Source organism: Mauremys reevesii, linkage group 2 (assembly GCF_016161935.1).
Source record: "Mauremys reevesii isolate NIE-2019 linkage group 2, ASM1616193v1, whole genome shotgun sequence".
In the NCBI taxonomy this organism is placed as follows: domain Eukaryota; kingdom Metazoa; phylum Chordata; order Testudines; family Geoemydidae; genus Mauremys; species Mauremys reevesii.
Window position 1 is genome coordinate 135,885,997 of NC_052624.1, and position 16,008 is coordinate 135,902,004.

Sequence of the window (16,008 nt, forward strand, 5' to 3'; positions counted from 1 at the left end):
ACTTTCACAAAGAATACTATTTAAAACTGAGGCATCATGTGAACAGCCAGTAATATAGAATAATAAACTACACTGTGGTCAAAATAACTTAGTTCTTGTTTTGTGGGCTATTTGGGAGAATCATTTGTAAAATTCAGAATTTTTAAATGGCACCTACCTGTCAGTGAGGCTCCTCCATAGCTGTGCACCTGAAATAAGCAAAGCATAAAATGAAAAATAGCACTGATATATACAGCAGAACTGTTTTCCCCCTTTCAATTTTTCAACAGTGCTCCAAATTACAGAAGAATTGCTCTAAAAATCTCTGTAGTTCTATAATACAAGTCACATTTACCCATATTACTAGTAAAAAAAATCATTCACCCTTTCCATTTTAAACAATGGAGTAACATGCTTCAGAAAATCAACATGTTTCTCTCACAGATCTTGGAAGACAGACCAGTCCTCGCTTACAGACAGCCCCCAACCTGAAGCAAATACTCACCAACAACCGCACACCATACAACGTAAGCACTAACCCAGGAACCTATCCTTCCAACAAAGCTCGATGCCAACTCTGTCCACATATCTATTCAAGTGACACCATCATAGGATCTAATCACATCAGCCCCACCCTCAGGGGCTTGTTCACCTGCACATCTACCAACGTGATATATGCCATCATGTGCCAGCAATGCCCCTCTGCCATATACATTGGCCAAACCAGACAGTCTCTACGCAAAAGAATAAATGGACACAAATCTGACATCAGGAATCATAACATTCAAAAACCAGTGGGAGAACACTTCAACCTCTCTAACCACTCAGTGACAGACTTGAAGGTGGCAATTTTACAACAAAAAAACTTCAAAAACAGACTCCAAAGAGAGACTGCTGAACTTGAATTAATATGCAAATTAGATACAACTAACTTAGGTTTGAACAGAGACTGGGAATGGTTTGGGCATTACACTAATTGAATCTATTTCCCAATGTTAAGTATCCTCACACCTTCTATGGGTCATATCTCAATTATCACTTCAAAAGTTTTTTTTTCCTCCTGCTGATGATAGCTCATCTCAAATTGATTGGCCTCTTACAGTTGGTATGGCTACTTCCACCTTTTCATGTTCTCTGTATGTATAAATATCTTCTTGCTGTATGTTCCAGTCTATGCATCCAATGAAGTGGGCTGTAGCCCAAGAAAGCTTATGCTCAAATAAATTTGTTAGTCTCTAAGGTGCCACAAGTAGTCCTGTTCTTTTAACATGTTTTCTGTAAACTTGATATCTCAAAACAGTTTGAAATATTCATGAAAAATCAATGTACTTATTTTACCTGGTCTGAATGATTAGATACCCAATGTAATCTAACTTTGTTATCCAAATGTAATCTAATTTTGCAATCCAAAAATGTGACAATCACTTTCTGTATTTGTCACTATACAACAACAGTTTTGCCATCTAGTGGTTGGCTAGAGTTAAATAAAAGTTATTCTCCCACGAAGAGCTAACAGATTTTCTCTTTTAGTTCAAGTGATAATTTGTTGATTTCAGATCTAAAAAAGTTTCTGGTTCAAGCTAAAAGACAGATTCTTCATGAGAGTACTCTAGTAGTTTTGGGCTTTCCTGAACTCTTCCTCTGAAGTCACTGGAGACATTTTATATTAGCCCAGGTGAAATATGACTATCCCATGATTTCACAGTTAGCAACATATAGCTTTATTGGCCTTATCTAACACTGCTGGACTGTCAAATAATAAAAATAGGAGTACACTCTTGCACTTCCAATCAGATCAGTAATATTAGGTGCCAAAAATGATTAGCTGGTACTCATTACTAAAGATCACATAAACCCTGTAACATAACAGAAAACACAAAGGCCTCAGTAATCTGAAGCAGCAGCACAAATAGGAAATATACTTCCTTACTCTTCTGCTGCTTTTTAGGGTATGCTTATACTGCAATGTAAGTCCCGGGATAGCAGAACTTGGGTTGGCATCTACACTCATCTGTAACCCCAGGTTAGAAACTGTTGAACCCTGGGTCCCAATCTGGGGCTCCGGTGCCTACACTGCATTATGTGGGCCTGAGTCCAACCACTCATATCCTAGACTTCTTAGCGCGCCTCTCCCCTCATTGCCCCAAATGTGACTGCTCTAATTCTTTGTTCACGGTGTCGTGTGAGAAAACATGACTGTTCACCAAGCTTGACTGTCCCGGAAGACAAAAAGTTGATCTCTGGGATTGTGGAATACTTTTGACGTACTCCCACAGCACAAGTCCGGTGGGGTTGAATCTACATGGTTAAGCAATAGGGCTTGAACCTAGGTTCCCAGCTTAACTCAGGCTCAGAGCCGGGGGATGGGGAGGGAGGTCCAGAGCCTGGGTTCCAGCCCAAGCCTGGAAGTCTACATAGCAATGAAACAGCCCCGCAGCCCCAGCCCAAGACAGCTGGCCCATGGGGTTTGTCTTTGCTGCGTAGATGTATCCATAAAATCCAGGGACGCTGGGTCCGAGCCCTGGGTCATAGTGATTTGTGTGTAGATGCAAGGGGGGTTAGGCTTGAGCCTGAGTTTGAACCTTGGGCTTACACTGTAGGGTAAACATACCTTTAGAAACTTTTTAAACACTTTGCAGGAAACAAGAGTCATGAAAAACAGGCAATGACATAATGAGTTCACTTTGAAAAATCACTTTATTTTAGAGTAGAATTTCCTTTTAAAACTTCTTCAGAGATTACTAGTCATTTGTCTCAGAAAACGTTACACATTTAATGCTTTTACTATGACACATTACACACTCACAAAAATTAAACAAAAAATAGGGGCACCAGTAGGATGAGAGCCAGCATAGGCAAACATTTGTAAATTAAAGGTAAATTACGATACTGATGATTGCCTTACCTTTTATCCGAGATAATACCATATCCTTCATTATCTGCATAATTACAACCCCAAGTATTATGAGAGAAGTCAGCTGATATACTCTCCAAGGAGTCAGTGCAAGGAACCTAGGATATATTTAAAAAAAAATCACTCTAAATGTTTTAACTTATAGTATAGACCATGATTGCACTTATATAGGACCATGATTGTACCCAAACCTGAATAACCAAATACAAACAAAATAAATGTATATTGACATTGCTTTAATAGTTCCACTGAATTTGCTCTTCTCAGTGTCATTTCCAAGAAGCAAACACTGAATAATAGTATAGTATGGCCATTATACCCTGGCTTAAAAAACTATATTTAAGCATCTGTTGAGCTTGATAGCGGAAACACTCTTAAAAAACAAACAAACAAAAAAACCCATGAAACATTTTAGCTAAGAAGCAACAAGAAAAAACCTCAAAAACAAAATATGCTCAAGTGTTCCATGCGCATTTCCACAGGTTCTAGAGGGAAAAACTTTGTAATTGAAATTGTCTAGGCGTTACATCTTAGGGAGTCTTTTTTTTAAATTAACATGAACAAAGGGTAGGAAGGAAAACGGGACAGAATGGGCTTGTTTACATGATGTGGTAGTGCACTTCAGTGCGGTGTGAATTCTAATACACATTTGCATGCTGCACACTAATTGGTCTTCAGAGATCCTGCTGATGCACACTAAAAGTTCCTTAGTGTGCCTTAACAGTACTGTTTGAAACGGGTATTAGAGAACTTTTAATGTACACCGGCAGGGTCTACATAGGCCAACTAGCAAGTGACATGCTCATGTGCATTAGAATTCATGTGGCACTGATGCACACTACCATACCCTATAGACAAGCCCTTCTGTTTGCTTATTTTTTAATACAGTATCAGCAACGACCCTAAATATCTAATCTATGGTCAAATTACTTAATATGGATTGATCCAGCTTTATAGAAAAATTAAACAATTATACTGCTCAGGGTATAATACCACAATTTGCTTTTAAAGAAATTAAGTTTTAATTATTTTTATTAATTATTTTATTATTTATTTTTCTTTTTCATAACAAAATGGCAACCATGTCCATTTAAGAGAAGTTGGACTTAGAGCAGGGGTTCTCAAACTAGGGGTTGGGACCCCTCAGGGGGTCACAAGGTTATTACATGGGGGGGGTGCAAGCTGTCAGCCTCCATCCCAAACCCCACTTTGCCTCCAGCATTTATAATGGTGTTAAATACGTAAAGAAGTGTTTTTAATTTAAAAGGGGGGGAGCACACAGAGGCTTGCTATGTGAAAGGGATCACCAGTACAAACATTTGAGAACCACTGACTTAGAGAGTGTGCATACACTGGTTTACCATACTACTGCTGATCTTGGCATGCAAGTATGTATAGAAACATTTATCAAATAATTAGAATCTTCTCTCTTTCACTGGCAGATCTTTCACTTTCCACTAAAGTTATCCCTACAAGAAATGATCGGAAGGTTGACAGGATCCAAATTCACTTAGTGGAAAAAATATATTATTATGCTGGAAGATGTAAATGGCTCTCTACAAGAAGGTCTTTGATCTATGAACACTAATAGACCTCATTAAAGGTGATGGGGTGTGTTATGCTCCTTTCTTTCAGGATAAACAGATGGAGCAATTTAAAAGCTCCTTTACATAGTGGTAGCTGAAAACAAAGGAAGCCACTGTCCAAGACACTGGCCCACATCATGTGGCCAAATAGAAAATAAGGTATATGAACTGAGGATAGGGTGACCAGACAGCAAGAGTGAAAAATCGGGATGGGGGTGGGAGTAATAGGAGCCTATATAAGAAAAAGACGCAAAAATCGGGACTGTCCCTATAAAATCAGGACATCTGGTCACCCTAACTGAGGGTTTCCCAGAGACTGTGAACTGATTGCTTGCAGATGTTCAAGTCTGCATGCAAGAACCCAACAGCAAGACAAATTTTGGTGAGTGCACATCTGGGAGGGAACCAAGAGACAGATCTTTTAGACAGATCTAACAGTACTTGTTAGAAAGGCACACTGGATTTCTAAGCACAGAAACTGCCTGGTGCTTGTTTCTACTTTGTTCAGAGAGACAGGATTTTATGTACAATCTTCGTAAATAAACTGCATTACACCAACAAAATACCTAATTCTTATAATCAATTTCTCCTCCTAATGGAAACAACAAGGCCCCAAATATTAGCTAACCACTTGGGCCCAGAAGAGGGAACAATATACAGTTTTTGAAGTAAACTCACATTCTGCTTATTGAAAATAAATAAATAAATAAATAAATAAAGTTAGCTCCAGTCCCCAACAACCAAAGAAGGGTGCAACATTTAAAACAATTCCATAGTATATCAGGCAGATGATTCACCCAGAATTAACCTAGTGTGCTAGATTCCTCAGTGATTACAGGCATGCGATATTAGTGATTGTCTCTTCTCTAGTGAAGACGGTACCTGCGCCAACAGGAGGGTTTCTCCCATCTGTGTAGATATTCCAACTGCCCAAGAGGCAGTAGCTAGGTTAATAGGAGAATTCTCCCATTGACCTAGCACTGTATACACCAGGGGTTAGGTCTGTTTAACTGAGTTACTCAGGGCTGTGGATTTTTCACACCCGAGTGGTGTAGTTATATTGACCTAATTTCCTAGTATAGACCAGGCCTCAGTGTCTCTCTCTCTCTTTCTCACACACATACAATGTGTCAACTCCATAGGATTAGCTTTCTTGCGAATAGAAAAGATGTGAATTATAAAAATTAGTCACTCTGATGGTACCACAAATTGGCATTTTTGGTGTGCTTCAGCATACATGCTTGCCCGTAAGAAACTAGCAAGTGTACAGAGAATAATACCACAAGGTACACATGCACCCTCTCTGACATGCAAGTAGTAGATCTCCTTAATTCAAAACCCTTTTCCATAATGGTTCCAAAACTATGTTGTCCCAATATTTCCTCAAACATTTTGTACCATGAAAACATCCTTGATATAGCATGAGCATTTAATCTGGCTGCAGTGAAGACTTGCCCTGACGCCTAACTTACTGAAGAGACTGTATATGGTGTGAATGGTCCACATTATTCCCTGAGAAAATGGGGTCTCATGACCCAGTAGTCCAAGAAAAGTATATTGGACCTCTAAAAGACAGTGAGCAGACACCACTGCATGGCACCTGGGTCCAGATTTTCAAGGGTAATTAGGCATCTGAAGATGCAAATAGGTGCCTAATGGGATTTTCAAAAGCCCTTAGGTACTCAACTCCATTGAAGTGAATGGGATTTAGACATCTAGGTGCTTTGAAAAAAAAAAAATCTAATCAGGCATCTCTTTCCATCTTTAAGTGACTCATTACCTTTGAAAATATGTCCCTTGGTGAAGGTCTGAGAGCCACGGCCACCCCAAATACCGTATTTTCCGGCGTATAAGGCGACTGGGCGTATAAGACGACCCCCTAATTTTACAGTTAAAACATAGGTTTTGGCCTATACTCGCCGTATAAGACGACCCCCCCTTCTGAGGGGGGGAGCCCAGAGCCTTTTAAATCCCAGCCGCGGCCGGGAATCAGAGGGCTCTGGGCTGCCCGCTGCGGCGGGGAGCCCAGAGCCTTTTAAATCCCAGCCGCGGCGGGGAGTCAGAGGGCTCTGGGCTGCCCGCTGCGGCGGGGAGCCCAGAGCCTTTTAAATCCCAGCCGCGGCCGGGAATCAGAGGGCTCTGGGCTGCCCGCTGTTTATACCCGGCGTATAAGACGACCCCCGATTTTTGGGGGTTGTTTTTTAGTATAGAAAGTCGTCTTATACACCGGAAAATACGGTATGTACTTTATATTGATGGGGTCATTGCTCATTTTGAGCCACGATACTTCCTGTATGATGACCTAAGCATTGCAAGCTTACACATTTCAGTGAGTCAAAGTAGTCCTAATTACTTCTAATTTTTCAGACATTTTTAAAATCACCAGGCCCAGATAAGCTGTATCCAAGAACATTTTAAAAGAGCTGGTTAAGAAGTTCTCTGAACTGCTAATGTTGTTTCTCAAGTCCTGGATCACAGAGGAAGTTCCAAAAGACTGGAAGAAAGCTAATGTTGTGCCAATTTTTTGATGAGATTACAAGTTTGGTTGATAAAGGCAGTAACGATGTAATATACTTCTGTGACGCCTTGGACTTGGTACCACATGACTTTTGATTTAAAAATTAGCATGATACAGAATTAGCCTGGCACACATTAAACTGGCTGACAGGTCTCAAAATGTAATTGTAAATGGAGCATCACTGCCGCTCAGGTGCGTCTCTAGTGAGGTCCTGCAGGGATCAGCTTTTGGCCTTATGCTACTTAATATTTTTAGCAATGACCAGGAAGAAAACAAACTCATCACTCAAAGTTTTCAGATTGCACAAAAATGTGGGAGTGGTAAATAATTAAGAGGACAGGTGCAGGGACCACAGGTCTTGAACACTTATCCACAGGGCTTTCCAGAGCTAGTAAACTCCATACTGTCACTCAGTGACCTGCTAATTGTTGTCCGAATAGGAGCTGAACTCTGACAGAAGACCCCAGTCCTGGAATCCGACTGACAGGATGCTATGCAGCCTGACTGGTTCATAGCTTCTATATAAACCCAGCACAGAAACAGGAAGCTGTCCAAGCAACAGGGTTCTCCCTTCTTTGATTCCCTGGGCTGCTTCCCCTGAGATACCTGCTCCTACTGCATGCTGCTGACCGCCTGGTACCCTGGCCCTGCCTGCCTCCTGATACCTCATTTTGGTTTGCCCTCTGGCCTGTCTTGGACTATGACCTCGTGGTATTGGATCTGGCCTGACTCCCAACTCCTGCACCAACTACTAGTTCAGACCGCCCACATCCTGGTCACGACACTTTGCATGGACCACATAAGCCGCAGGAGCAATCCCAGTGCCAGCAGAATGGACCTGGCTAACCCTTTGGGAGCACTGGACACATGAGTGGACTACATGCCTTCAGATGGACAACTAACCCCTACAGGCCCGTGTCATCCATCTGACCTCGGAGAACCAGCTATTGCAGGACCATGTCATGCAGCTGCATGTTGAAACATCACCCTCCATATATGGCTCGTACAGCCGTTCCCCAATACCACTGACAGAACAGTTTGATGATAATCACCAGTGATTCAGGGGTTTTATAAGACAGTGCTGCTTCTCATTTAGGTTGCTCCCAGTCCCAAGAAACCAGTCAGTTACTCGCAAATCAACTGGTACTCTAGATCTTACACCAAAGGCAGCACTGGTAGACAATCCAAAAAAGGAACGACTCTTATTTACAGGTTAAAGCAAGCAAACATATACATAAAAAAGTTACTATCTAAATCTGGAGAGTGACAGAGTTGTATTGATCTATCAATTAAAAGTATCTTGCAGAACAGACCCAGGAGTCAATCCCTGGGGATTTCTGGCTTCAGTTTAGAGTCTCTGGCCCTTCATAGTTCAAATGGCCAAAGAGATGGAAAATTTTCCTGTGGCTTTGTTTTATTTCCTTCATTCATCTTCCAAGCCCACAAGACTTCCTTGCATGTAGTATTTCCAAGGTGTGATAGGACCATTAACCAGTCATTTATATTGCAATAATTCTTGATGGCCTATCTGATTTTGATAGTCCTTTGGAATGATGGAGAGGAGGAATGATTCCCATGCCTAAATTCACAAGTTCAGGGCAAACATTTTTAAAGTTATAAATTTTCTTATAACATGGAGTATACACATTACAAGTGAGATTAATGCATGCAGCAACTTACAAGCATTTCATAGTGTCTAAACACTAAATTCATTCTTATAAGTCTAACACCTATTTTGAGCAAAACTAACATACAGGAGACCTGGCCTGGTCTCCAGTTACAAGGTTGTCAGTTCTTAGCTAATGCCTGCAACCTGGGCAAGAGCTGGCATCTGGCCTGTCAGCATCACACCACAGCCAGAACAGTTTGACAATAATCACCAGTGATACCCAGAGTTTATAAACCAGTTCCATCTCCTGTTTATGATGTCCCCTCAGTTCCATAGCACTGATCATGCAAAGATGAGTCTGGTTATCAGCCAGCTGTTCAAGAAAGCCTTACACTGTCTCCTCCTTCTTGGAGTGCAATAGACCAGTAGTGTCCAAATGGGAGGTCTTCCTCCAAGGCATGTCAGTCCTCTTTGATGATCTACACCGAGCTTGAACAGCAGAGGCTACACTAAGGAAGCTCCAACAGGGGCAGGGAACAGTCGCCTCTTGTGCTGCGCAATTCCACCGCCTCACGGCCAATACTGACTGGAACAAGGCAGCACAGAGGTAGTTGTTCTGGTGGACCTGAAAGACTAAATGAAGGACAAATTAGCCTGGGTAGAGACGCTCATGAGTCTGGATGCCCCCGTGGATCTTTCCATTCGTATAGACAACCCGTTACTAGAACAAAGAGGGAAAAAATGGAGGTCTTGTGACTCTCCAATCCAGGTACTGTGATCTTTTCACCACTGCCTCCAGCCAAGCCAATGCATAGAGCCCTGCACGGATACAAAATTTGTATCCGCATCCGATCTGCAAACATGACCCCTGGATCTAAAGCACATATCTGCAGATTGCTGGGCTCTACACATAAAATTTGGATCTACATCCATCCACAATCCACAAACATGTTGCGGATATCTGCAAATTTGCAGGTCTCTACCAATGCGGGCAGACGTGGACCATCAATGGCTCATCCCCATAGAAAAAAAGGAACGACGACGCCAACACCATCTCTGCTTCTGTTACGGTGAGTCAGGTCACTCCATTTCTGCCTGCCCTCTACGAACTCCAAGGAGTCGGAGAAAAGAGCTCCCTCATATTTCAGTTTTGACTGGAATGCACCTGGAGCCCTGCCCAAGGGCTCTCCATTTCTAGGTGCTGGTCCAGTTGCACATACCTGGGGTGCCCCTACAAAATCCCATCTTACCAGCCCTGATTGAATCTGTGAGCTACACCTGAGTCATCGATGCAGAGGCAGCCCAGATCCTGCAGATTCCCCTGAAACCTAAGGCCACTCCTGACCTTATAGAGATTACCTGATAGCTCCTCCTTGTCCTCTGATCCAATAACGGAGGAAACAGCTCCCCTGGAGACCATGTTTCAGAGGCATAGGGAAACATTACAGTTTGATGTGATTCATTCACCATGCTTTCCCTGATCATTGGTATCTCCTGGCTGGTCCGCCACAATCCACTCACTTGGTGACAAACACAAGAAGTCTGTTTTCTATCAACACTGTTGGAGACCAGGGGTTGCTGTCCCAACATCCAAACCTTGAGACTCAGATGGGGTGGCTGTCCAGGCAGAACCTTCCATTGAAGCTACATCTGACACATTGATTTTCTCCAACTGCCCTGAACATCATAATGCTCATGTCCAAAGCGTCATGGAATGCTTATGGCAGCATGGCCTTTATGCAAAGCTTGAGAAGCCTGCCTTCTATCAGATCTTCAAAGAGTTCTTGGGCTTCATCTTATCCCCAGAAGAGATCCAGAGAGACCCACACAAGGTCCAAGCCATACAAGATCGGCCAACTCGCCACACAGTACACGTCTTGAAACACTTCCTGGGATTCGCCAATTTTTATCAAAGATTTATCCTGAACTTTTCAAAACAAAACTGAGCCCCTTACTACTCTCGTCCAGAAAAACGTCCAATTCCATTGGTCTCCCTAGGCCCAGCATGCATACAATCAGCTAAAACTTGCCTTTGCTAAAGCATCCATATTGGCTCATGCCAATATTACATTTGCCTTTGTTGTAGAAGCTGAAGAAATATGCTCAGCTCTGGAAGTAAAGAGAAAAGCCTTTATCGAATGGCAGAATGAGCCCTCCTCAGTCTCCAAACGGGACCATTTCAAGTACCTTCAGAGCAAAACACAGAAAGACCTCCGTCAGATACAAGACAACTGGTGGGAGAGCAAAGCCAAAGAAATTGAGCGCTATGCTGAGACTCACAACTCAAAGATGTTCTTCAGTGCTATTAAGACTGTCTATGGACCTTCTAAACTAAGGACCACCCCACTGCTCTCATCAGACAACACAACGCTGATTAAAGATAAAGAAGGCATCAACGAAAGATGGCCAAAACACTTTAGCAACCTTCTCAATAGACCATCAACTGTGAATAATAACGTCCTCAATGAAATTCCACAACAACCTGCTCTGTCAGATCTTGACTCTCTGCCCACTATAGATGAGATTAAGAAAGCTGTTAGCCAGATGAGTTCAGGAAAAGCTCCTGGAAAAGATGGGATACCAGTAGAGATATACAAAGCAGCAGGTCCAGCAGCACTAGCAGCGTTACACAGCATGATCATCAGCATCTGGGAGGATGAAAACATACCACAGGACCTCCGCGATGCTGCTATTTTCTCTCTTTTCAAGAACAAAGGCAGCAAAGCAGAATGTGGAAATTATAGAGGCATATCCCTCCTCTCCGTTGGAGGGAAAATCATCGCCCGCATCATCTTGAACCGCCTAACAGCCAGTATTTCCAAGGCAAATCTACCTGAAAGTCAATGTGGTTTTCGACCAGGCCGGAGCACAGTCGACATGGTGTTTGCTGTCAGACAAATACAAGAGAAGTGCATTGAACAGAACATGCCCCTGTATGCTGTTTTCATAGACCTGACAAAGGCATTTGATACCGTCAACAGGGAAGCCCTTTGGACTATTCTAACATGACTTGGCTGCCCAAGAAAATTTGTCCAGATTATACGCCTTTTTCATGACAGCATGACAGGCGAAGTATTGTCTGATGGAGCCACATCTGCCCCCTTCAACATCACCAACGGCATGAAACAAGGATGTGTTCTCACTCCTGTCTTATTTAACCTGTTTTTTGCATGCGTCCTCAACCATGCAATGAAAGATCTGGATTGAGGTATATATTTGAAATACCGGCACGATGGTTCACTTTTTGACCTCCGTCGCCTGAATGCAAAAACTAAGACAGTGCAGAAACTCCTTCTTGAGGCACTCTTTGCCGACGACTGTGCCCTCATGGCTCACACTGAAAATGATCTTCAGCACATTGTCAACAAGTTTGCCAAGGCCTCGCAACTCTTCGGACTAACTATCAGCCTCGGAAAGACAGAAGTTCTCCATCAACCTGTACCTGGATCAAATGCTTCTGTCCCAAGTATCTCCATTGATGGCACTCAGCTTAAAGTAGTGGAGAACTTTAAATACCTGGGTAGTGTCATATCCAGTGATGGATCACTGGATAATGAGATCAAGGCACGAATATCCAGAGCAAGCCAGGCACTTGGCTATCTGCGTGTCAAAGTTTTAAACCACCACAACATCCGGATTTTAACAAAACTGCTTGTGTACAGAGCTGCTGTTCTTTCATCTCTTTTGTACAGGTGTGAAACATGGACACTATATGGGCGTCACATCAAGCAGCTCGAAGCATTCCGTATGTGTTGCCTCTGCAACATCATGAAGATCCGCTGGCAAGACAAAGTGCCCAATCTTGAGGTCCTCAAGAGAGCCCAGATGACAAGCATCGAAATGATGATCATGAAGTCATAGCTACGTTGGACCAATCATGTCAGCCGCATGGATGCCAACAGAATCCCCCACCAGCTTCTCTATGGTGAGCTCTCCCAGGGCATCTGGCATATAGGTCGTCCACGAAAACATTACAAGGACACCATCAAAGCCAATCTGCAGTATAGCAGTATCAAACCCAGGGACCTTGAGGACGCTGCCAGCGACAGAACACAGTGGCGTGCAACAGTCAGAAATACCTGCATCGCCTTTGAGGAAGACCGCTGCCGGCGTCTACAAGAGGCACGCGAACGATCTCACAGAGCACCAGCAGCGCACGACCCACTGACTGCAAACGTCCCATGCACCATCTGCAGCCAAATGTGCACCTCTAGAATTGGCTTGTACAGCCATCAGAGGGCACACCACGAGACCAACAATAGATGATTTGCTCAGATTTGTCATCATCGGATCGATGGACTACCAAGAGAAGCTGACATCTCTAGTACAGTGATTGTGGCTGTCCTCTCCCAGTGATGTGGTCCCAAATGTGTGTTATACCTGTGTGCTTACTACTCAAAGTTCACCCCCAAAGAACTAAGCTACAAAATACTTGATAAGGAACACCTGGAGATAAAAACCTACTGTACAGAATGGCAGCACTTCCTGGAAGGAGCTTGTCACCGTCCAGATATTCACTGACCATAAAAACCTGGAATATCTACATACGGTGAAAGCCTTAAACCAACAGCAGCTTTGGTGGTCCAATTTTTCCTCACCATTCAATTTTATTATCACCTTCCGCCCAAGACCCGAAAATGGCAAGGCGAATGCCCTGTCCCAAAGATATGGTACCAACCCACGAGGCCCCATCCAGGCCCTCATTCTCAAATCCCGTAATTTTCTCAGTGCAGCTTGACACCACAGTATACTCAGATTGATATGCTCTGCCTCAGGAATACTGTCTCATTAACAAGCTATTATCCACAAGCAGCAGCATGACTCCCGGGAAATGTCACATGTGTAAGGAACTGTATCTACGTTCATGGGTTGCAGTCCCATAACTATGCCACAATATTCCCCTAGCAAGACATTTGGGGTGCTTCAATACAAAATGACTAATATCTTGCTCCTTTTGGTGACCCTGGATGTGCCTGATGATGCAGTCATTCATTGCCTCCTGCGATATTTGTTCCTGAACCAAGACACCACACCACTAGCTCTGCAGTCTCCTCCAGTCTTGGAGACCCCATCTTGACATTGGGCAGCTATCACCCTAGACTTTACTACAGAATTACCAGAATCCAACAATTTTAAAACAATTTTGACAGCCGTGACCAATTTACTAAAATGGCCCACTTCATCCCTTCCCTCTCCTGAAGGGCCAGCCTAGCTCTGGATTAACCATGTAGTCTGTCTTTACGGCCTTCCAGAATGCAACACTCTCCAATCTGGGGGTCTCAGTTCATAGCCTGGTACTGGCACAACACCTGTTGGGAATCCACACATCTTTCCTCTGCTTACCATCCCCAGTCCAACGGCCAAACAGAAAGGGTCAACCAATTTTTGAATAGTATCTGTGATGCTGCAAACACCAGGAGGACAATAGGTGTTCACTTCTCACCTACACAGAATTTGCCTATAACAATGCAGACCATGTATCTTTATTTATATGATTTTAGACTTGATTTTAACAAATAGGGAGGAACTCATTGAGAATTTGAAAGTAGAAGGCAGATTGGGTGAAAGTGATCATGAAATCATAGAGTTCGCAATTCTAAGGAATGGTAGAAGGGAGTACAGCAAAACAGAGACAATGGATTTCAGGAAGGCAGATTTTGGTAAGCTCAGAGAGTTGATAGGTAAGGTCCCATGGGAATCAAGACTGAGGGGAAAAACAACTGAGGAGAGTTGGCATTTTTTCAAAGGGATGCTATTAAGGGCCCAAAAGCAAGCTATTCCGCTGGATAGGAAAGATAGAAAATGTGGCAAAAGACCACCTTGGCTTAACCACGAGATCTTGCATGATCTAAAAAATAAAAAGGAGTCATATAAAAAATGGAAACTAGGACAGATTACAAAGAATGAATATAGGCAAACAACACAGGACTGCAGGGGCAAGATTAGAAAGGCAAAGGCACAAAATGAGCTCAAACTAGGTATGGGAATAAAGGGAAAGAAGAAGACTTTTTATCAATACATTAGAAGCAAGAGGAAGACCATGGACATGGTAGGCCCACTGCTCAGTGAGGAGGGAGAAACAGTAACAGGAAACATGGAAATGGCAGAGATGCTTAATGACTTCTTTGTTTCAGTCTTCACCAAGAAGTCTGAAGGAATGCCTAACATAGTGAATGCTAATGGGAAGGGGGTAGGTTTAGAAGATAAAATAAAAAAAGAACATAAGAACGGCCGTACCGGGTCAGACCAAAGGTCCATCTAGCCCAGTATCTGTGTACCAACAGTAGCTAATGCCAGGTGCCCCAGAGGGAGTGAACCTAGCAGGCAACGATCAAGTGATCTCTCTCCTGCCATCCATCTCCATCCTCTGACAAACAGGGGCTAGGGACACCATTCTTTACCCATCCTGGCTAATAGCCATTTATGGACTTCACCACCATGAATTTATCCAGTTCTCTTTTAAACACTGTTATAGTCCTAGCCTTCACACCTCCTCAGGTAAGGAGTTCCACAAGTTGACTGTGCGCTGCGTGAAGAAGAACTTCCTTTTATTTGTTTTAAACCTGCTGCCTATTAATTTCATTTGGTGACCCCTAGTTCTTGTATTATGGGAATAAGTAAATAACTTTTCCTTATCCACTTTCTCAACATCACTCATGATTTTATATACCTCTATCATATCCCACCTTAGTCTTCTCTTTTCCAAGCTGAAGAGTCCTAGCCTCTAATCTTTCCTCATATGGGACCCTCTCCAAACCCCTAATCATTTTAGTTGCCCTTTTCTGAACCTTTTGTAGTGCTAGAATATCTTTTTTGAGGTGAGACCACCACATCTGTACACAGTATTCAAGATGTGGACGTACCATGGATTGATATAAGGGCAATAAGATATTCTCAGTCTTATTCTCTATCCCCTTTTTAATGATTCCTAACATCCTGTTTGCTTTTTTGACCACCTCTGCATACTGTGTGGACATCTTCAGAGAACTATCCACGATGACTCCAAGATCTTTTTTGTTGTAGCTAAATTAGCCCCCATTGTATTGTATGTATAGTTGGGGTTATTATTTCCAATGTGCATTACTTTACATTTATCCACATTAAATTTCATTTGCCATTTTGTTGCCCAATCACTTAGTTTTGTGAGATCTTTTTGAAGTTCTTCACAATCTGCTTTGGTCTTAACTATCTTGAGTAGTTTAGTATCATCTGCAAACTTTGCCACCTCACTGTTTATCCCTTTCTCAAGATCATTTATGAATAAGTTGAATAGGATTGGTCCGAGGACTGACCCTTGGGGAACACCACTCATTACCCCTCTCCATTCTGAGAATTTACCATTAATTCCTACCCTTTGTTCCCTGTCTTTTAACCAGCTCTCAATCCATAAAAGGACCTTCCC

General features: G+C 42.8%; 1 protein-coding gene across 2 annotated transcripts in view; it reads right to left on the reverse strand.

Moving 5' to 3' along the window:
* RETREG1 (reticulophagy regulator 1) overlaps positions 1-16,008 on the reverse strand; it is a 103,818-nt gene that overhangs the window by 72,977 nt on the left and 14,833 nt on the right. The window contains exons 2-3 of one of the 2 annotated variants that reach the window (XM_039527606.1): positions 2,885-2,991; positions 158-188 (exon numbers count right to left, since the gene is read on the reverse strand). The exons of the other annotated variant lie outside the window; for it this stretch is intronic. Of the exons in view, the coding sequence (XP_039383540.1) occupies positions 158-188; positions 2,885-2,991 (138 nt within the window). The remainder of the gene's footprint in view (positions 1-157; positions 189-2,884; positions 2,992-16,008) is intronic. 2 annotated transcript variants of the gene reach the window in all.